At 44.3% G+C, this 22,802-nt stretch overlaps 2 protein-coding genes across 2 annotated transcripts in view; both read right to left on the reverse strand.

Moving 5' to 3' along the window:
* The window catches only part of LOC310774938 (NLR family CARD domain-containing protein 3-like), a gene marked incomplete at its 5' end in the record, with an annotated part of 31,798 nt that extends 20,308 nt beyond the window's left edge, over window positions 1-11,490 (reverse strand). The window contains 3 exons of the mRNA XM_083635028.1: window positions 8,582-8,755; window positions 8,842-10,693; window positions 11,454-11,490. Coding sequence (XP_083491154.1) covers window positions 8,582-8,755; window positions 8,842-10,693; window positions 11,454-11,490 — 2,063 coding nt within the window. The remainder of the gene's footprint in view (window positions 1-8,581; window positions 8,756-8,841; window positions 10,694-11,453) is intronic.
* Window positions 1-22,802, reverse strand: part of LOC310775420 (NACHT, LRR and PYD domains-containing protein 3-like) — an 888,839-nt gene that overhangs the window by 215,010 nt on the left and 651,027 nt on the right. The gene's annotated exons all lie outside the window — the stretch shown is intronic.

The raw sequence follows: 22,802 nt of genomic DNA on the forward strand, positions 1-22,802 counted from the left end.
GTGTGTGTGCGTGCTTCAGCTTCCAGAGGCTGTAGGCTACTCAGCTGTTGACATGTGTGTGTGTCTTCAGCTTCCAGAGGCTGTAGGCTACTCAGCTGTTGACATGTGTGTGTGTGTCTTCAGCTTCCAGAAGCTGTAGGCTACTCAGCTGTTGACATGTGTGTGCGTGCTTCAGCTTCCAGAGGCTGTAGGCTACTCAGCTGTTGACATGTGTGTGTGTCTTCAGCTTCCAGAGGCTGTAGGCTACTCAGCTGTTGACATGTGTGTGTGTCTTCAGCTTCCAGAGGCTGTAGGCTCAGCTCAGCTGTTGACATGTGTGTGTGTCTTCAGCTTCCAGAGGCTGTAGGCTACTCAGCTGTTGACTGCAGTGTGTTTCGCTCCCGTTCCGACAATAAGGCTTTAATCAAAACACTCGTCCGTAAGTCCAATTTTGTTCAAAATGCCTCCTGAAATGCATCTCTCAATGCACAGATGATTAAATCCAAACAGCTCTATTTTCAAACTCAAATTGTCTCCAAAAGATAACAGGCTACATCATATCTTACTTTCACTTGGTCATTCTGTGATTATATATCCTAGGTGTCAGTTTCTTAAATTTTGGAGGTTCATAAAAAGGAAATATCCTCAGATGCAGCCTGTTGATTTGATAAGCTATTTATTTTTCTTTCTGCTTCACAAGGAACCCGCTTGTGTGAAATATTCCTGCACATCAGAGTCTCAATAAGCAGGTGGACAAATCAACTACTTCAGAAACACTGTAAAATAATGTCCGCACAAGGATTATGCTCCCGGTCAGTTTATTATTAACGTTTCTATCAAAGGAGGAGGAGAAAGATACTGTTTACCATGCAGCTCTTTTCATGTGCTTAATATCAGCACAAGGATTTAATATTTGTTTAATATTTCTGGACTTGATGAGTCAGTGGTGCTTGAGAATGAGTTTAGGAAGCATATTGTGTGGTTCCCCTATAATATCTCTATAATATCTCTGTAATATCTCTATATTTCTATATTCCTGTAGCGACTTGTGCTGCACCGTCTGGTCTGTGCTACTCAATCATGAGTTTATTCCTCATGTACACATGCGGGTTGTTTCAAGTGAAGCAAGTGTAAACACATATCAGATATGGGTCACTTTTAAAAGTAGTGTAAGCAGAAGGTTAAATAAATCTGATACAGGCAAAAAGTTGGATCTGAGCATCAAGACCTGCAGTGTAAATGCAGCCTTAGAGACTGTAGAATGACTATTTTGATCAGTTTCACCGTTTTCTCTTGATCAACAATACAGATAGTTAAGGAACAAAATCATTCTAATAAGAAAACATATTTCCAGATTTGGGTCCGAGATAGACAATCATCGTCCAGCCTCATGTCCAGAGTGTGGAGTGAGTGAGTGAGTGGGTGGGGGTGAGAGAGAAAGCGAGCGAGACAAGATTATTATAGCCTATAAACAGTTACATAGAATGTAACTGATGTATAAATAGTTACATGGCACTTTTACAAACCATTAATGTCCCTGTGCAATTTTATTTCATGAATGGACGTAGTTACGTGGCTGGATTATTTGGAAGAGAGCCAAGTTGGTGAGTAAACAAGTGAAAGTCGAATCGTTTCTTTTCCTCCATCTGCCAGTTTGAAACGTGAAAACGCAACAAGAAGATGAGTGTTGCATTAGGCTATATATTCGAGACATAACTTTTGTGGAGAAATAAATTGAAAACTAATCAGATATGACCTGAATGCCACTTGTAAAAATCACCTTTTCCACCGTTTAACTTTAGTGCAACTACTATTTTGACTGGTGGCTTTTGGGCGATGTGTACATCACCCACATGGCTTTTGGACATCACCACACCATGCTATCGCCTGAATAATGCATAGAAGGTTTTTCATGGAGTGGAGAATTACTTTCTGAAATCTATCTCTTGATGTAGTCTACATTGATTAATGTCATTAAAAGTCTGTTTAGCATAAACACTATTCCTGGCTGCAGTCTGCAGACTAGTGTGCAGCACACTAACGTCTCCACCCCCCCCCCTCCTCTCTAGTCTCTACACCCCCCCCCCCCACTCTCTAGTCTCTACACCCCCCCCCCTCCTCTCTAGTCTCTACACCTCCCCCTCCTCCTCTCTAGTCTCTACACCCCCCCCCCACTCTCTAGTCTCTACACCCCCCCTCCTCCTCTCTAGTCTCTACACCTTCCCCCCCTCCTCTCTAGTCTCAGTCTCTACACCCCCCCTCTCTAGTCTCTACACCCCCCCTCCTCCTCTCTAGTCTCTACACCTCCCCCCTCCTCTCTAGTCTCTACACCTCCCCCCTCCTCTCTAGTCTCTACACACACCCACTCTCTAGTCTCTACACCCCCCCTCTAGTCTCTACACCCCCCCCTCCTCTCTAGTCTCTACACCCCCTCTCTAGTCTCTACAACTCCCCCCATCCTCCTAGTCTCTACACCCCCCCTTCCTCCTCTCTAGTCTCTACACCCCCCCCTCCTCCTCTCTAGTCTCTACACCCCCCGTCCTCCTCTCTAGTCTCTACACCCCCCCCTCCTCCTCTCTAGTCTCTACACCCCCCTCCTCCTCTCTAGTCTCTACACCCCCCCTCCTCTCTAGTCTCTACACACCCCCCCCCCTCCTCTCTAGTCTCTACACCCCCCCCTCTCCTCTCTAGTCTCTACACACCCCCCCATCCTCTCTAGTCTCTATAGTCTCTACACCCCCCCCCTCCTCTCTAGTCTCTACACCCCCCCCTCCTCTCTAGTCTCTACACCCCCCCCCTCTCTCTCTAGTCTCTACACCCCCCCTCCTCCTCTCTAGTCTCTACACCTCCCCCCCTCCTCTCTAATCTCTACACCCCCCCTCTCCTCTCTAGTCTCTACACACACCCCCCCTCCTCTCTACTCTCTACACCCCCCCCTCTCCCCCTCCTCCTCTCTAGTCTCTACACCCCCCCCCCTCCTCTCTAGTCTCTACACCCCCCCCTCTCTCTCTAGTCTCTACACCCCCCCTCCTCCTCTCTAGTCTCTACCCCCCCCCTCCTCTCTAGTCTCTACACCCCTCCTCCTCTCTAGTCTCTACACCCCCCCTCCTCCTCTCTAGTCTCTACACCCCCCCCCTCCTCCTCTCTAGTCTCTACACCCCCCCTCCTCCTCTCTAGTCTCTACACCTCCCCCCCCCTCTAGTCTCTACACCCCCCTCCTCCTCTCTAGTCTCTACACACCCCCCTCCTCCTCTCTAGTCTCTACACCTCCCCCCCCTCTAGTCTCTACACCCCCCCTCCTCCTCTCTAGTCTCTACACCCCCCCCTCCTCCTCTCTAGTCTCTACACACCCCCTCCTCCTCTCTAGTCTCTACACACCCCCTCCTCCTCTCTAGTCTCTACACACCCCCCTCCTCCTCTCTAGTCTCTACACACCCCCCTCCTCCTCTCTAGTCTCTACACCCCCCCCCCCTCCTCCTCTCTAGTCTCTACACCCCCCCTCCTCTCTAGTCTCTACACCCCCCCCTCCTCTCTAGTCTCTACACCCCCCCTCCTCCTCTCTAGTCTCTACACTCCCCCCTCCTCTCTAGTCTCTACACCCCCCCTCCTCCTCTCTAGTCTCTACACCACCCCCCTCCTCCTCTCTAGTCTCTACACCCCCCCCTCCTCCTCTCTAGTCTCTACATGCCCCCCTCCTCCTCTCTAGTCTCTACACCCCCCCTCCTCCTCTCTAGTCTCTACACCCCCCCTCCTCCTCTCTAGTCTCTACACCCCCCCCTCCTCCTCTCTAGTCTCTACACCCCCCCTCCTCCTCTCTAGTCTCTACACCCCCCCTCTCTCTCTAGTCTCTACACCCCCCCCTCCTCCTCTCTAGTCTCTACACCCCCCCCTCCTCCTCTCTAGTCTCTACACCCCCCCTCCTCCTCTCTAGTCTCTACACCCCCCCCCTCCTCCTCTCTAGTCTCTACACCCCCCCTCCTCCTCTCTAGTCTCTACACCCCCGCCCTCCTCCTCTCTAGTCTCTACACCCCCCCCTCCTCCTCTCTAGTCTCTACACCCCCCCCTCCTCCTCTCTAGTCTCTACACCCCCCCCTCTCCTCTCTAGTCTCTACACACACCCCCATCCTCTCTAGTCTCTACACCCCCCCCTCCTCTCTAGTCTCTACACCCCCCCCTCCTCCTCTCTAGTCTCTACACCCCCCCTCTCTCTCTAGTCTCTACACCCCCCCTCCTCTCTAGTCTCTACACCCCCCCTCTCTCTCTAGTCTCTACACCCCCCCCTCCTCCTCTCTAGTCTCTACACCCCCCCCTCCTCTCTAGTCTCTACACACACCCCCATCCTCTCTAGTCTCTACACCCCCTCCTCCTCTCTAGTCTCTACACCCCCCCTCCTCCTCTCTAGTCTCTACACCCCCCCCTCCTCTCTAGTCTCTACACCCCCCCCTCCTCTCTAGTCTCTACACCCCCCCTCCTCCTCTCTAGTCTCTACACCCCCCCTCCTCTCTAGTCTCTACACCCCCCCCTCTCTCTCTAGTCTCTACACCCCCCCTCCTCCTCTCTAGTCTCTACCCCCCCTCCTCCTCTCTAGTCTCTACACCTCCCCCCCTCCTCTCTAGTCTCTACACCCCCCCTCTCCTGTCTAGTCTCTACACACACCCCCCTCCTCTCTAGTCTCTACACACCCCCCTCCTCCTCTCTAGTCTCTACACACCCCCCTCCTCCTCTCTAGTCTCTACACCCCCCCTCCTCCTCTCTAGTCTCTACACCTCCCCCCCCTCTCTAGTCTCTACACCCCCCCTCCTCCTCTCTAGTCTCTACACCTCCCCCCCTCCTCTCTAGTCTCTACACCCCCCCTCCTCCTCTCTAGTCTCTACACACCCCCTCCTCCTCTCTAGTCTCTACACACCCCCCTCCTCCTCTCTAGTCTCTACACCCCCCCTCCTCCTCTCTAGTCTCTACACCTCCCCCTCCTCCTCTCTAGTCTCTACACCTCCCCCCTCCTCCTCTCTAGTCTCTACACCCCCCTCCTCTCTAGTCTCTACACCCCCCTCCTCTCTAGTCTCTACACACACCCCCTCCTCTCTAGTCTCTACACCCCCCCTCTCTCTCTAGTATCTACAGCCCCCTCCTCCTCTCTAGTCTCTACACCCCCCCCTCCTCCTCTCTAGTCTCTACACCCCCCCTCCTCCTCTCTAGTCTCTACACCCCCCCCTCCTCCTATACACCCCCTCCTCCTCTCTAGTCTCTACACTCCCCCCTCCTCTCTAGTCTCTACACCCCCCCTCCTCCTCTCTAGTCTCTACACCACCCCCCTCCTCCTCTCTAGTCTCTACACCCCCCCTCCTCCTCTCTAGTCTCTACACCCCCCCCCTCTCTCTAGTCTCTACACCCCCCCCCCTCCTCCTCTCTAGTCTCTACACCCCCCCCTCCTCCTCTCTAGTCTCTACACCCCCCCCTCCTCCTCTCTAGTCTCTACACCCCCCCTCCTCCTCTCTAGTCTCTACACCCCCCCCCTCCTCCTCTCTAGTCTCTACACCCCCCCCCTCCTCCTCTCTAGTCTCTACACCCCCCCTCCTCCTCTCTAGTCTCTACACCCCCCCTCTCTCTCTAGTCTCTACACCCCCCCCTCCTCCTCTCTAGTCTCTACACCCCCCCCTCCTCCTCTCTAGTCTCTACACCCCCCCTCCTCCTCTCTAGTCTCTACACCCCCCCCCCTCCTCTCTAGTCTCTACACCCCCCCTCCTCCTCTCTAGTCTCTACACCCCCCCCTCCTCCTCTCTAGTCTCTACACCCCCCCCTCCTCCTCTCTAGTCTATACACCCCCCCTCTCTCTCTAGTCTCTACACCCCCCCCTCCTCCTCTCTAGTCTCTACACCCCCCCTCCTCCTCTCTAGTCTCTACACCCCCCCTCCTCCTCTCTAGTCTCTATACCCCCCCTCCTCCTCTCTAGTCTCTACACCCCCCCCCCCCTCCTCCTCTCTAGTCTCTACACCCCCCCCCCCTCCTAGTCTCTACACCACCCCCTCCTCCTCTCTAGTCTCTACACCCCCCCCTCCTCTTTAGTCTCTACACCCCTCGCCCCTCCTCCTCTCTAGTCTCTACACCCCCCCCCCTCCTCTCCTACACCAGAGGATTTATCTCATGTGTGGAAACAACGCTGCGTCTTGTCTGGAAGAGTAACTCTGGGAAATACCTGCACCTGATTCAACGGGCATACTGTAGTCCACAGTTCATGTTTATATGGCTTTATGGGGTCTGTGGCTCTATTGTGGAGCAGATTAGGGGTCCTTGATATGAAAAGGGTTGAGCATCACTGTTCTATACTGTCCTGTTCTCTTCTCTCATCAGTTTAAATAGTGGGGGGAAAAGGGGGGGGGCAGAATCTGGAGTTTGAGAAGTGGGGGACATGTCTCTCCCCCCCAGTGGGCATTACACCTATGGTTCAACATTACTTCACTCCCTTTACTGAATTATACATTTTATTTCAGTTAAACAGGAGTGCTTTTCCACACACACACACACACACACACACACACACACACACACACACACACACACACACACACACACAGATAGCTAAGTGTGGGTCATCATAGCCGTGATGGTCCACACTGGGGGAGAAACTATATTTATATTGAGTTCTGACATGTGTTTTTCCTCCCTACCCCCGGTGGAGCTGTCACTCCATTCCCCTGTGTTCTTTTGCTACATGCGGCTGGTGATTGGTTGGGAGGCTGATGGGGCTGGCCTTCAAAGGATCCTGGGCCGAGGCCTCTTCACTCTCTTCTCTTCCTCCTCCCAGGCTGTGTCACGCCAGGAGCTAGCCTATTCACTTTCTGTTGGCCTAGCTGTTAACATTGATCATTGTACTCTTGCTAATTGTTTGCTATAACTGTATGCAGTCTATGCATGTACAGGTGAGAAGCCCTGATTTCTCTTTAGTTACCTTTTATCCTGTGTTTTGTTATTAGTTAAGCAGGTAAGATGGATGTTGTTTATTTGGGGGGTTTTGTTTAAAGGCAAGCTTAGATTTCAAAATAGATTCTGTTTGTTATGTTGGGTGGGCTCACCCTGATGCTCTCTGTCGCTATACTTCTTTATTAAACAATCTGTGCACTGCAAACCTTTCGTGGCATGGTCATCCTTGGGAGAGGGGAAAGAGGGGAGTCACTTTTTTTGTGTTATGCTGGGTGTCCCCTAGGCCGGGCATAACAGTGTATATGACGGCACGGTGGCTCAGTGGTTAGCGCTGTTGCCTCACAGCAAGAAGGTCCCGGGTTCAAACCCCAGTCCGTCGCAGGTCCTTTCTGTGTGGAGTTCGCATGTTCTCCCCGTGTTCGTGTGGGTTTTCTCCAGGTGCTCCGGTTTCCTCTCACCACCAAAAGACATGTATGTTAGGGTTAATTCTCCTGTCAGTGCCCCTGACCAAGGCACTGGCAAAAGAACTGGAGTTGGTCCCCGGGCGCTGCACTGCGGCTGCCCACTGCTCCTAGTTCTAGGAAGGTTCCTAGTAGAGGATGGGTCAAATACAGAGGATGAATTTCCCCATAAGGATAACTTAATTTAACTTAACTTAACTATGTATATATTTTGTCTGTCCTGTCATTTTTAATGGTGTCCTGTTTTAATTGTGCTCTGTTGCTCAATGGTGTGTTTATTGTATGTTGGTTGGTGGATTGTATTGTTTGTATTATTGAAATAATAATAATAAAAAAAATATGATTTTAGGGTAGCATTATGTATATTGTGATAAAACTCTATCACACTATATGGAAATTTGAATCGTGATAACATTTTCATCCATATCACCCAGCACTATTAATTTGATTGTTTACGATTGATGATTTTATACAGGTTTTCTGAGAAAGAGATCCCATCTTTCAGTATAAAAGTGTTACATGTTGGATTTTCTCATTGGTACATACAATTATGATAATGCAGAAACTGTTATTGTCCCCAATATTAACAGTTGACTCAAGCATCGGGTTCGTTTTTTCATTTTAGTTCTTGACTCAAGAAGACTTCATTTGTAAACACATATAAATGTCATTCTTAAAATGAAATAACACCTGTTTTATACTCCCTGGAGTGCACATAAAAGAGTATTTAGTTGATTTATGTGAAGATGATTCAGTGAAAATGTTTTAATTACCTCTTGATTCGTAATAGAAATATACAAAAAATTAAATTATTATCACATAAATACATAAATATCTGATTACTATAATGAGGTGAGGGGTGCCACACGGCCCACCTGCATACGAGACCACGTGAATTGCGCAAGACCTCGAGGGGGAACCAGCGAGGCACAGTAGAGAATGAGCGCTGCCAGTTCAGCTAGAAAGGAACGCGTGAAGCCTGCAATATTTAGTGTATTAAAAAAAAAAAAAGTACAACTGAAGATATCTGTTTTTCCAGGTAAACTTTTCTATTTCAACAAGAGGCAGTGAGGTGAGAAAATAATGACATGTTCTCTCAGAGAAGAATGTTAGGTTTCACATCACATCAGCAGGAAAATGAGAGTTCAGGTATTTTCTCTGATATTAATGTGCACGTAAAACAGAATGTAAACAGGCTGTTGAATAGTAACAGTGATCCTGACCTGAGAGTCTCCAGTCTGCAGTGTGGACTCTGCAGTCCAACAGAGAGCAGCTTCACTGATGCATCTTGCAGGTCATTGTCACTCAGGTCCAGCTCTCTCAGACTAGAGGACTGGGAGCTGAGAACTGAGGCCAGAGCTTCACAGCTTCTCTCTGACAGCTGACAGCCACTCAGCCTGAAGTGTGATGAAAAAACAACATTGAAAATGCTTATTTCCTCCTCACAACATATATTGAATCTATCCAGTTGGTATGCACTTACAGAGCTTTATTGGAGGCTTTGACCACTGGCAGCAGGATCAGAAGAACCTCCTCTGAAGCAGAGTATTTCTTCAGGTCAAACACATCCAGGTCTTCTTCTGAAGACAGTAAGATGAAGGCCAGAGCCGACCACTCAGTAGGAGAGAATTTCCCTGTGGAGAGACTTCCAAAACTCATGTGGTCTTGGATCTGCTTCACAAGAGACCGGTCATTCAGCTCATTCAGACAGTGGAACAGATTGATGATTCTCTCTGAAGACGGATTCTCCCTGATCTTTTCTTTGATGTACTGGACTGTATCCTGATTGGTCTGTGAGCTACTTCCTATCTGTGGCAGCAGACCTCGTAGGAGAGTCTGGTTGGTCTCCAGTGAAAGACCCAGGAGGAAGCGGAGGAACAAGTCAAGGTGTCCATTTGGACTCTGTGAAGCCTTGTCTACAGCACTCTGGTAGAAGATAGTTTCTGGTTTATTTTCTAACGTGTGCTCATCTAACATGGCTCCTGGCTGTTCCATTTTTTTCTGACTGGTTGACTGATGTTCTGACAGCAGATTGACAGATTTGTGTGTGGAGGTTGATTGTGGTTCTGACAGCAGATTGACACCAGAGTCGATGAATGAGATGATGACATGAACAGCTGCCAGAAACTCCTGAATGCTCAGATGGACAAAGCAGAAGACCTTTTCCTGGTACAGCCCACACTCCTCTTTAAAGATCTGTGTGAACACTCCTGAGTACACGGAAGCTGCTCTGATATCAATACCACACTCTTTCAGGTCAGCTTCATAGAAGATCAGGTTGCCTTTCTCCAGCTGCTCAAAAGCCAGTTTTCCCAGAGAAAGAATCATGTGTGGATCTGTCTCAGCTCTCTCATGATACTTGATGTTCAGTTTGGACTGAATCACCAGGAAGTGGATGTACATCTCAGTCAGGGTCTTGGGCAGGTCTCCTATCTCTTTGGTTTTCAACACATGGTCCAAAACATTAGCAGTGATCCAGCAGAAGAGTGGGATGTGGCACATGATGACGAGGCTTCGTGAAGCCTTGATGTGGGAGATGATTCTCGTGGCCTGCTGCTCATCTCTGAATTTCTTTCTGCAGTACTCCTCTTTCTGTCGGTTAGTGAAGCCTCTTACCTCGGTCACCACGTCAACACACTCAGGAGGGATCTGATTGGCTGCTGCAGGTCGTGTGGTCATCCAGAGGCGAGCAGCGGGAAGCAGGTTCCCCTTGATGAGGTTTGTCAGCAACACGTCCACTGAGGTCGACTCTGTGACATCAGTCACAATCTCATTGTTCTGGAAGTCTAGAGGAAGTCGACACTCATCCAGACCATCAAAGATTAACACAACCTGGAACTTGTCAAACCTACAGATTCCTGCTTCTTTGGTCTCAGGAAAAAAGTGATGAAGAAGTTCCACCAGGCAGAACTTTTTCCCTTTCAGCAGATTCAGCTCTCGGAAAGTGAATGGAAATATGAACTCTATATCCTGGTTAGCTTTGTCTTCAGCCCAGTCCAGAGTAAACTTTTGTGTTAAGACTGTTTTACCAATGCCAGCCACTCCCTTTGTCATCAATGTTCTGGTTGGTTTGTCTCTTCCAGGTAAGGGTTTAAAGATGTCTTCACATTTGATTGTTGTTTCTGGTCTGGCTGGTTTCCTGGATGCTGCTTCAATCTGTCTGACCTCATGTTCATTATTAACCTCTCCACCCCCTCCCTCTGTGAGGTAATGCTCTGTGTACATCTGACCCAGAAGTGTTGGGTTTCCTGCTTTAGCAATCCCCTCAAACAAACACTGAAACTTCTCCTTCAGACTGGATTTGTGTTGTTGTTGTGGATGTTGATGTTGAGTTTCTGAAAGAACAAATGAACAATGAGCAGATGTTTCAGTAAACATGAGAAATGTGAACATTTCCTGGTAAATGTGTATCTCCACTCCATGACATCTCTTCAGCTCATCACTGGTGAATCGACAAACAGGTCCTGACTGTGTGCAGCTCAGTGTGAAAGACAACTGGTGTGCTGCTGTTTTGTTTGCCAGCATGCAGTGTTCAGCATATTACACTTACATTAACAAATTAATCATTTTACCAGATTATCCAGAGGGATTTTGCTTTTTGATTTACTTTTCTATCTTGTAATGAATAGATCTTGTTTGGCAAATGTTTCTGTTTTCAGCAGTTTGGACATGGTCAGGGCCTTTTTTTATTTAAAACTATAGCCACTATACGCCGTAAAGTTCCAACATGAAGGTGGCTACTCAATTTGTTGATCTTGTGTTCTTGTTGGAATGGATTATTTGGCTTATTCCAAACAAATAATGACTCAAATATTCAGAAAAATAAAACGGGCCTTTCCAAGTCAAATTAGATCAGAATAAGCCAAACTCAAATTAAATGTTCTCTATAATCATTTGTTTCTTGTTTCGTTTGTTGCGGTTGAGAACTGTGGCTCGATGGCGTCTTCCAGCTATGGCTTGCATACGTGATTCAAATGAATTAGATGAGGAGGATCTTGAAAAGAAAAACAAAACTGGCTCTAACAGACATGATTCACCCATTCTCCACCATCTTCACTCTCTCTCCATGACATTAAAGCTGTGAAAGCTTCTTACTTCTCTGCAGCTCCTCAGCCAGCTCCTCCTGCTTCATTCTCCTCAAGAAGAGCAGTGTGATGCTCAGAGAAGCCTCTGTGCTGCTCCTCCTCTGCTCTTCCTCCTCAGTCTCCACCTCCTCATCATCCTCCCTCTGACTCTCTGAGCATTCTGCCTCATCTGGACTCAGAACCCTCTGGAACCTTCTCAGCTCCTTCTTCACAAAGGTGACGATGGTCTCCTCAAGCAGCTGGAACAGAATAATATATTAACTAGAAGAGTGCACTCAGTAGAGTGCAGATCTTGATGACATTATCATCAATTGATTGAACAATGGTTGAACTCTTATCTTGATGTAATTCTTATCAGTGGCCAGAATGCATGGTGCAAGTGAGAGCACTGTCATCATACAATCAGATAAAAGAGCTACTAAGAGGGTGAAAGATGATGTATTGTTTACTTTTGGTTATTCGTATAATGCTTTAACAGTTCAACTATTTGGTATAAATATGATGCTGCTGTAACAGTCTGTATATATTTGATGATCTATATTTGATGTATAAAGCTGTAACAGTCTGTATATGTCTGATGATCTATATTTGATGTATAGAACTGGAACAGTCTGTATATATCTGATGATCTATATTTGATGTATAAAGCTGTAACAATCTGTATTTGATGATCTATATTTGATGTATAAAGCTGTAACAGTCTGTATATATTTGATGATCTATATTTGATGTATAAAGCTGTAACAGTCTGTATTTGATGATCTATATTTGATGTATAAAGCTGTAACAGCCTGTATATATTTGATGATCTATATTTGATGTATAAAGCTGTAACAGTCTGCATATATTTGATGATCTATATTTGATGTATAAAGCTGTAACAGTCTGTATATATTTGATGATCTATATTTGATGTATAAAGCTGTAACAGTCTGTATATATTTGATGATCTATATTTGATGTATAAAGCTGTAACAGTCTGTATTTGATGATCTATATTTGATGGATAAAGCTGTAACAGCCTGTATATATTTGATGATCTATATTTGATGTATAAAGCTGTAACAGTCTGTATATATATTTGATGATCTATATTTGATGTATAAAGCTGTAACAGTCTGTATATATTTGATGATCTATATTTGATGTATAAAGCTGTAACAGTCTGTATATATTTGATGATCTATATTTGATGTATAAAGCTGTAACAGTCTGTATTTGATGATCTATATTTGATGTATAAAGCTGTAACAGCCTGTATATATTTGATGATCTATATTTGATGTATAAAGCTGTAACAGTCTGTATATATTTGATGATCTATATTTGATGTATAAAGCTGTAACAGTCTGTATTTGATGATCTATATTTGATGTATAAAGCTGTAACAGTCTGTATATATTTGATCTACATTTGATGTATAAAGCTGTAAGAGTCTGTATATATCTGATGATCTATATTTGATGTATACATCTGTAACAGTCTGTATATATTTGATTATCTATATTTGATGTATAAAGCTGTAACAGTCTGTATATATTTGATGATCTATATTTGATGTATAAAGCTGTAACAGTCTGTATATATTTGATGATCTATATTTGATGTATAAAGCTGTAACAGTCTGTATTTGATGATCTATATTTGATGTATAAAGCTGTAACAGTCTGTATATATTTGATGATCTATATTTGATGTATAAAGCTGTAACAGCCTGTATATATTTGATGATCTATATTTGATGTATAAAGCTGTAACAGTCTGTATATATTTGATGATCTATATTTGATGTATAAAGCTGTAACAGTCTGTATTTGATGATCTATATTTGATGTATAAAGCTGTAACAGTCTGTATATATTTGATCTACATTTGATGTATAAAGCTGTAAGAGTCTGTATATATCTGATGATCTATATTTGATGTATACATCTGTAACAGTCTGTATATATTTGATTATCTATATTTGATGTATAAAGCTGTAACAGTCTGTATATATTTGATGATCTATATTTGATGTATAAAGCTGTAACAGTCTGTATATATTTGATGATCTATATTTGATGTATAAAGCTGTAACAGTCTGTATTTGATGATCTATATTTGATGTATAAAGCTGTAACAGTCTGTATATATTTGATGATCTATATTTGATGTATAAAGCTGTAACAGCCTGTATATATTTGATGATCTATATTTGATGTATAAAGCTGTAACAGTCTGTATATATTTGATGATCTATATTTGATGTATAAAGCTGTAACAGTCTGTATTTGATGATCTATATTTGATGTATAAAGCTGTAACAGTCTGTATATATTTGATCTACATTTGATGTATAAAGCTGTAAGAGTCTGTATATATCTGATGATCTATATTTGATGTATACATCTGTAACAGTCTGTATATATTTGATTATCTATATTTGATGTATAAAGCTGTAACAGTCTGTATATTTTATGATCTATATTTGATAAAGCTGTAACAGTTAATGAATCAGGAGATCGGGGGGTCACCACAGGGAGGTTATGAGGGGAGAGCAAGGTAATACTTATATACCATCCATTATATAATGGATGGTAATGTCTTGATCTCCTGAAAGAAAATATAAAATATTGGAGGGGTGATCCAGAAGAAGACGGTAACATTAAGGATACCAACTGCCATAAAACACCAATGAGAAGAAGGGAAGAGATAATGTCATCATTGATGATTTAACTAATGTCATTCTTGACATAATGATGTCACTGTTGAAAGTTGGTGATTTCACTTATGATGTCATACGTATGATGTCATCACAATCATCACGAGGAGGGAACAGACAGACACGAGTGATCACATAATCTCCCCCTCGGCTTCGCCTCTGGCAGAGATACATTTCTAAGTGAATCATGGAACACAAGATCAGATCCATCATAGACTGAAAGCCTTCTGAGGGGTATACCACGAATGTTGTATAAGAAGATCCAGGATCTGTCCCTTGATCTGGTTTGTCTAAACCAGATAATTGCCACGGAGCTCGATTGTAGTTAACTCGTACCACGAACGTAGATCGCCACTCGTTAAGTGGAACCAGGTTTTTCGAATCAAGTTGAGAGCGCGTGCACATGAAAATGCCCGTGCACAGGAGCTCGTGCCCGCAAAAGAGGCGTGGCTTTTAACAACTAGCCAATCACAATGCAATATGGACTGCTCCAGCTCAGAGCCGTAGCTTTTACAGTGCCAGACACGCCTATTTCCTCATTCATTCAAAGCCAAATCGTGAAGCTTTACTACTATGTCAGAATCAAAATCCGCATTGGATATTATTAGTCTGTTCCCGAATGACTGTCTAAAGTTACCACTTTTATTCACATCAGTCATTTATTTGAAGAGTGGTTTCTGCCTCCAGTATCTCAGGGGCACTTTACACGAGGATGGTTTTCTATGGAAACGGGGAATTATTTTATCGTTAGTGCCTCCCTTTTAGACGGCGACAGCGAATTCGCGCTTAGGAAACGACACATTTTGGAACCACCCTCCAGAGTGGAATTGTTTGAGACGCTTCCCGCTGAGCGGGGCTGAGGGCTCCATGTAATCACTTTGGAACGGCACATTTCAGAAACTCTGATGTGCCTGCACACGCGACACACGCGATTACGCCATAGCCGTGCGTGAGTTGGCAACCAAATAAAACGTCAGTATGAATGAAGTTTGGCAACATTCAGAATTAAGCTACACTGCGGCCAACTTCAGTTACATGTTCAGAACGTTACTGCTGCGAGGAGCCGATGGCTGTACCCGGTCGGCATTTAACGTTAGTTACAAAAGCACGTCGACAGTGTTTTCTCACTGCCAGTAGCCTAACTACAGTAGGGTTTGACAGATAGCACACTCAGCGCTCCCGGTCCTCGCTGCTCGTTAAAGATTTCCAATAGACGTTATTCTGATAAACTGGTCACATATATGTTACATTCTCACCCGACAAATATTAAAACTTTAAAACAGTTTTTTTTTTTTTTTAGCTTGAGAAAAGCTTTTTGGCAAGTTTAAATGACTGCGGTAGGCGTACTCTACTTCCGCGTTAAAAACCGGAAAGACGATTACGAAATTACGTCATGCCCCAGCGTCCTTGTATGGGCAAAGAATAAGGTGATCACACTGCCACCTAGCAACCTGGCATGTACATTACGGTGTTTTAAAATTCAACAGCGCTCATGTAAACAGGGAGAAGGTGTGAAGGAAAAGGTGTGAAGGAAACACTATTGTGTTGTTTCTTTCAGAAACTGTCCTCGTGTAAAGGGCCCCTAACAGCAGCTCAATTCACCCTCTCAATAAACTCAATAAAACCGGCATGTCTTTTTTGCGAGTGGAAGCAATGTGTCATCTATCTCAGTCCAAAATCGGTATGTATAGACCATTTAGGCTCAATGAATAATAATGATCTCATGATGTGTTTAGTCGCACTGATTGAATAATTCCTATAGGCTATCAATAAAAAAAGAATGATAATAAAGTTAAAAAAAGCTTCTGAACTGAATTGACACGGTACGTGCGGGCATAGATTTCATTTATAAAAAATAGCCTATTTTGTGGTCACATATATAGGCTATTGTCAGCAGAGTCGCATATCTCCATATTTCATATAATGATGCTGGAAATATGAAGTTCACTCACATCATACAGGCCAAAAGCAACACATTTGCAGCTGCCAAAATGCAGGAGTAGCCTAGATATGAATAATCTGTGTGCAGGCGATCCCATATTAAATTGCTTAGATAGTAGTAGGCTATTCTGACATGTATGACCATGTCCAACCCAACGTCAGCCTCAGCTCCGTTGTGCACACGGCACCGTGCGCTTTGGAGACGTTTATGTAACCTTTTTATGCCGGTTTAGTGATATTTCTCCACTCACCGTTCAGCTGCAATCGATCGGCGGGGTCAAACAACGTATCTAGGCTACTTAAGAGCACAAAAATGAATATATAAAAACATATTCCAAAGTGGTAAGTAGGGCTTAATTTAAATGTAGCCTGCAACAAGTGCAAGGCTTTAGTCCTTGATTAATTCAACAGGAGCCTTTTTTTTTCATTTTTCATTTTCTTTTTCATTTGAATGCAATGTATTTTTCATATGGGGACCATATGAATGGTGACTTGCTGTTTCCAGAGAGCTGATTGGTAAGCAGGTGGGTCTTTCATGTGTTTTGATCTTATCCTCTGAACTTAACCTGCTACAAAGCAGGTTAGCCGTAGAGCATAAGTTGCTATGGTGATCTATCTCGATAAGAAGTTAACTAGCGTCGTGGTACGGCAAAACTAGGGTTAAACCTGAAGTTACCTCGCTAAGCCACTAATCTTGTTTCGTGGTCTAAAGAGTGCAGCATGGAGAGTGAATGTTTGTTTTGCATTTGACTTGTTGCTCAAGTCAAAGTTGTTTATTTACACACCATAAATATGGACTCCAGGTCTGTTTGATGCTCCTCGACAGACTGATCACTGGTAACCTCTGAGCTCTCCTGGTGAGCTCTGGGGGGAAAACAAAACATGTGATATTAGGTCATAGGTCGGAGGTCATATTATCACTCACAGACACACACACACACACAGACACACACACGGACTCCTTGGAGGAGATAATGTCGACATGAGGGGGGAGGGAGGGGCTTCTGTTCGCGTCAGTTTCTAACCTCGAGCCATATCCAAACCCTAACCCCAGCCAAGTGGCTTTCCTTGCCTAACCCCAAGCGTGTGCGTCCAAATACAACGCAAAAGTCATGTGACAAAGTGACAGAAATAATTGTTACAGATGTTAGTTAGAGTCTGATGCTACAAATGCCAACAGTGACCACTATCTGATGACAGCTAACATCAGGCTGAAACTCCAGGAAGTAAAACAGCAGTCAACGCAGCAGACGACTCGACATGAACAAACTGAAATGTCAGAATATCACCAAAAAGTTTGTTTGTGTTGTTTGTGTTGTTTGTGTTGCCCAAGAGGTGAAATAAGTGCTATCCAAAATCACCAAACTACTCTGTGGCAAAAACATCATCCAGTCTGCTCCTGTAAAAGACAACGGGCCCTATCTTCATACAGGCGATATCCCCTATTAGCGCTTGCGCACCTGTTTGCGCGTGCCTTAAAGCAGGGAAGATTGCAGTCCGCTGTCCAGGTGTTATGCAGAGTTTTGCACCCCCGCCAGGCAGCAGCAAAACGCATCCCCACCTCATGGGAACATATTGTAATGATTTATACAGAAACATAACTGTTTAAAAATGATATAATTGTTTGGGTAGATGTGACCCTCCTGTGTTTAAGTTAAAACAGCCCCAAAATATGGTGGCGATGCATGGTGGTGCGGGGAAGCATAACTTGTCACAACAACGGGCGCAAACGCAGATTAGAGGTGTGCCAAATCATTTATGCAGGGTGCAAACAGGATTTGGGCGGTGTTAACCACCAGAATTATTCACAGGTGTGGCCTGGCAATGCCTGGGCGTTACAATCAAAACAGATTCCCGTCTTGCTGTCCATGTAATACAGTTTGCGTGAGGCATGCTGTAATTCTTCCCATGCGTAATTTGGATAGGTGTAGGCCTATTGACTGTATATATTATCCCTATCTCATAACGACACCATCACATCATATACCTGTTAAAAACATCTGAGTTTTGATGCAATTCGGGTTATTTTGTTGACTGTGGTGGGACAATAGAAACGTGTTTGCAGCGGGTAAACGGCGGAGACAAAAGAAAAGATTGGATGATTTACAGTGGACTCAATTAAAACTTGACTCGTGCCGAGGCTTGTGCCAGATTGGCTGTGATGCCAACGACCCTCCGGGTTATAGCAGGTGAAAGTGAATAGCCTATTGCAAGTAGGCTACAATGTACAAGTTTTCTCAATTAATTTACCATAACCCCTCCTTGCAATGTGATAAAAGTTTCTCAGTGAATTATAGTTGATTGCCTCACCGAATAATCTGCTGGTTACCCAATTTTAGCAGCAGAATTTGATGTCCTGGGGTGCCATGTCCGTGCGTAATGACGTTTCTGCGCTGTGCGGAGATGATGGTGCGCTCCAGCGCAGCAAGGTATTTAGCGCGTAAGAGGTCCTTTTAACACGTTCACTGCCGCGGACGAGTTAACTCGTCAAATTTTTTTTTTTTTTTTTTTTGACGGTGGGACGTGGATCTAACCCTTTTACATCTCCTATAAGAATATGGGAGCCACCGAACGTGTACAACCCATTCCACCGACCCACTAAGTGACGACAGTGCTCTCCAGACTAGAGGAAGCCAAGCAAAAACAGCAGCGTGAGGAAGCCATTCTCATGAAAATGGATTGGCGAAAACGCTTTCGCTTTCGCGCTGGGAGCTGGCGGTGGGGGATTGCAAATTTGCATAATAGATTATGGGTGCAACACACTTTGAAACACCAGCAGAAAGCCCAGAATCGCACGCAGCTTCATTCCAGCTGAGCTCACAACCGAAAACCCTAGAGAAAGCCAGCCAAAACTGCAGGGAAAAGCGTGAGGAAGCCATTCTCATACTGTAGGCGAAAACGCTTTCGCGCTGGTGCACAACGGTGGCGCACAACGGTGGGGGGTTCCAAAAATAGACTGGGTACAACACACTTTGAAACACGCAGCATAAGGCCCAGAATCGCACAAAGCTTCATCAAAGCTCTCAACCGAAACCCCAAGAAACGAGCGAGCCCCATCCAGACTCGCCCGCGGCCCGACAGGCAGCAGCAGCAGCAGCAGACAGGCAGCAGAAACTCGCTTGTGACACACCCACTGCAGCCACGGAGGGAGGAGGAGAACACACACGGAGGGAGGAGTTTGAAAGAGAGGGGGGTGGGGGTGCTGCTATGGAGGAAATTACTGTTCAAAACTATTGTTTAGATGTCTGATGTCTTACTGATGCCAAAATAAATGGTTAAAGTGACTGTTCTATCGAATTTCACAAAAAGGCATTTATCTCCGCTTTAATTTTCAGACTGCTAATGCCTACATAACTACTAACTCTACAAACTAACTCTTTTAGACAGAGAAAGCACACATTCTATTAGTTATTTTGAGATATTTTGTGTTCACCAAGTCCTAGCAGAAAATAATCCTCGGCTGTTGAAAGATGAGCCAGAATCCTCAAAAAAAAACCTTGGCAGAAGCTACCTACAGTAAAAAAAAAATGTTGGCAGTGAATGTGTTAAAAACTCTTAGCGCAAAGTAATTGCGTGCTGCTGACGATAGGATAATGCCATCTATCCCCACATTTTAGCGCTGAAACGCCTGCTTTGGCATGTGGCAGCCAATGCCCAGTACAATTATAACAGGCATGCGCTTGTGCTCGCCCCCAATTTGCATTGTGTTGTGCACGGCGTTAAACGAGCGCAAACGCTAAATTACCGCTTTTGGGAAGATAGAGCCCAACCTCTTAACAGAGAGGGGACAGGCAGCGAGATGGATGCAGTACTTTCATGAAGTCCTTAAGCGCCTGCAGATAACATACTGAACATCAACACCAGACCCCTGACTCAAACAGAAGCCAGAGTGCCATTAAAGCATACTCAACCTGAAGCTCTAGGGGTGGGGAATTATTTTTCATGGGGGGCCACATGAGAAACCCAGATTGTTGCCGGGGGCCGAACAAATATTGTCATGCCGTAACCCATGGATGGGTAACTTTGATGATAGAGAGGGCCACAAAAAATGTCCTCGCTACCAGCTTTTGCTGAGGGCCGAACGGCGCCAGCGCGAGAAATTTGGTGCATTTGAAGCCAGGTTTAGAGGAATAACAAATTTTAAATTAACAGTTGTGATGTCATTATTCAGTCTTAACCACCAATATTTGATCCTTTTCTCACTCACTCCTATGTCACCACCTGCTCTCAGGGCTTGAAATTAACTTTTTTGACCACCTGCCAATATGGCTGCTAGATTTTAAAGTTACCTGCCAATTAGAATTTCCACTAGCTGAAATGTTTTTCTTGAAACAAATCAGAATATGAGTGGGTTAATTTAAGCATCAGTAAGTGTCCCAGGATGATCAAAGCCTGTGTTGAGGGTCACACGAACAAAAATGCAGTCTTGAAGCTAGATAAATCCAAAACCAAGTTATTTGAGTTATTTAAATTTCTACTTCAATGTAGCCTTTTAGTCATAAAGATTATTGAAAGATATTCCATATTCCAGACTGAAATGCTATAACAGAAGTGGAGTATTGGCCAGGATATGACATGAACATTTGGACACTTATTCAGCGGGTATCTTGCATGTTGCGTTCAGGTGCACTGTGTGTGTGTAAAAAAAAAGAAAAAAAAATTGCAATTCCATCGCCACACAGGTGGCGCCCGCGGGCCGCATCCGGCCCGCGGGCCGTATTTTGCCCATGTGTGGAGCCACATGCGGCTCCTTTATGGGTAGTTGTGGCTCTTTTAAGTCCTACTTAAAATAGATACATAAATAAAAATCTAATAAAATAATGGGAGGAAATTGACTTTTATTGTGGCTCTTGCAAAGCTTATTTTTGTTGTCAGTGTGGCTCCTGAGTAGGACAAGTTTGAGTACCAGTGCATTAAAGTAACAAAGAAGGAGAAAACTGCAGGCATTGACTTCATTCATGCCCAGACTGACCTCAACACCTCAGTTAATATCCTCACAGACCTGTTCACAAACATCTGGATACTGAAGACTGACCTCAACACCTCAGTTAAGGTCTTCACAGACCTGTTCACAAACATCTGGGACAGAAATGTCATTCCTGAGGACTGGGCCAAAGGACTGACTTCCAAAAGTCCAAAGAAAGACAATCTACAAAACTGCAACCACTGATGAGGCATCACATCACCATTCAACATCCTCTGTCTTTTATAATAATAATGATCATAATAATAATGATAATAATATTGATAATACATTGGATTTATATAGCACCTTTCTAGATACTAAAAGCGCTTCACATATCAGGGGAGGCAGGGGAACTCAACTAATCCACCATGTTAATATGCCCATGTTGTTGGGTATCGTGACAACATTTATTTAATATACTGCAAACCAAGTTTAATGCCTCATCCATAACCTGTCTGTAGCTGTTCAACATACTGAACCTGTTTTTCACAAAGTACTGACAGATTAATACAGTTTTGCATCAAAGAAATGATGAGTTCTGATTGTATGTTATAAAATATATAAACAAGCAAATAACAGCCTACTACCATATCAACCACAGATGGAGTGCACAATCCACTGTTCTAATGATACAAGCTGGTTTCACCACAAAGTGTTGACTCCTGGAGAACTCTGCTCAGGTCAGAGCAAGAGCAATGTTACCTTATTGTTAATATCTTCATCTCTTCTGAGGGTTTCGTTCTTTAAAATGCTTTTTAATGCTAACATGATATCGTAACAACAGTATGTTGACTTACTTTGTTTTAGAAGAATGCTGACTTTTAAAGTCTCGAGGTTTATCCATAGACCTGCCACTCTTCATGGATACACAGCTGGGCTCAGGAGAGTCTGCTCTCTCCTGCTGCATCCTGATAGAAACAGGATTGATTAAAAAAAGAGGAGGTTTAACCTCAAGAAAATCTGGATTTTGACGAGAAGGTCACCAGTTCAAATCCCTACATACAACTTCTGGTAAACAAACAAACAAACAAACAAGAGAAATGTTAAGTTAATCTCTTCTGAGGGATTTGTTCTTTATAATGCTTTGTTCAGGGATGCAAACTCTCCAGAGTGAAAAAGGTGACAGATACCAAGCCAGACACAAAACCACTCAAAATCATTCAATTAAGTGCCCTATTTTGGGATCAAAAAGGTGACTGTCACCTAAAGGTGACTAGTTTGCATCCCTGTTTGTTAATGCTAACATTATGTAGTAACATATTATGTTGACTTACTTTGTTTCAGAAGGTGCTCGTATTTTAAAATGAGGACGTTGATCCATAGACCAGTCACTCTTCAGGAACACACAGCTGGGCTCAGGGGAGTCTGCTCTCTCCTGCTGGATCCTGATAGAAACAGGAGGGACAAAATAAAATCAGTTCAGCAGCTTTTTGGCCAGAAGGTCACCAGTTCAAATCCCTACATAAAAACAACAGCAATGTTCCATATTGTTAATATCTTTAATCTCTTCTGAGGGATGTGTTATTTATAATGCTTTATTAATGATAACATTATGTAGTAACATATTATGTTGACTCACTTTGTTTCAGAAGGTGGTTGTCTTTTAAATGCAGGATGTTTATCCATAGACCTGCCACTCTTCATGGACACACAGCTGAGCTCAGGAGAGTCTGCTCTCTCCTGCTGCATCCTGATAGAAACATGAAGACAGTGAAGGTATCTGTGTCTTTATGAAAAAGACTTTGATG

The sequence above is a fragment of the Poromitra crassiceps genome (assembly GCF_964638095.1).
Source record: "Poromitra crassiceps genome assembly, chromosome: 4".
Classification (NCBI taxonomy): domain Eukaryota; kingdom Metazoa; phylum Chordata; class Actinopteri; order Beryciformes; family Melamphaidae; genus Poromitra; species Poromitra crassiceps.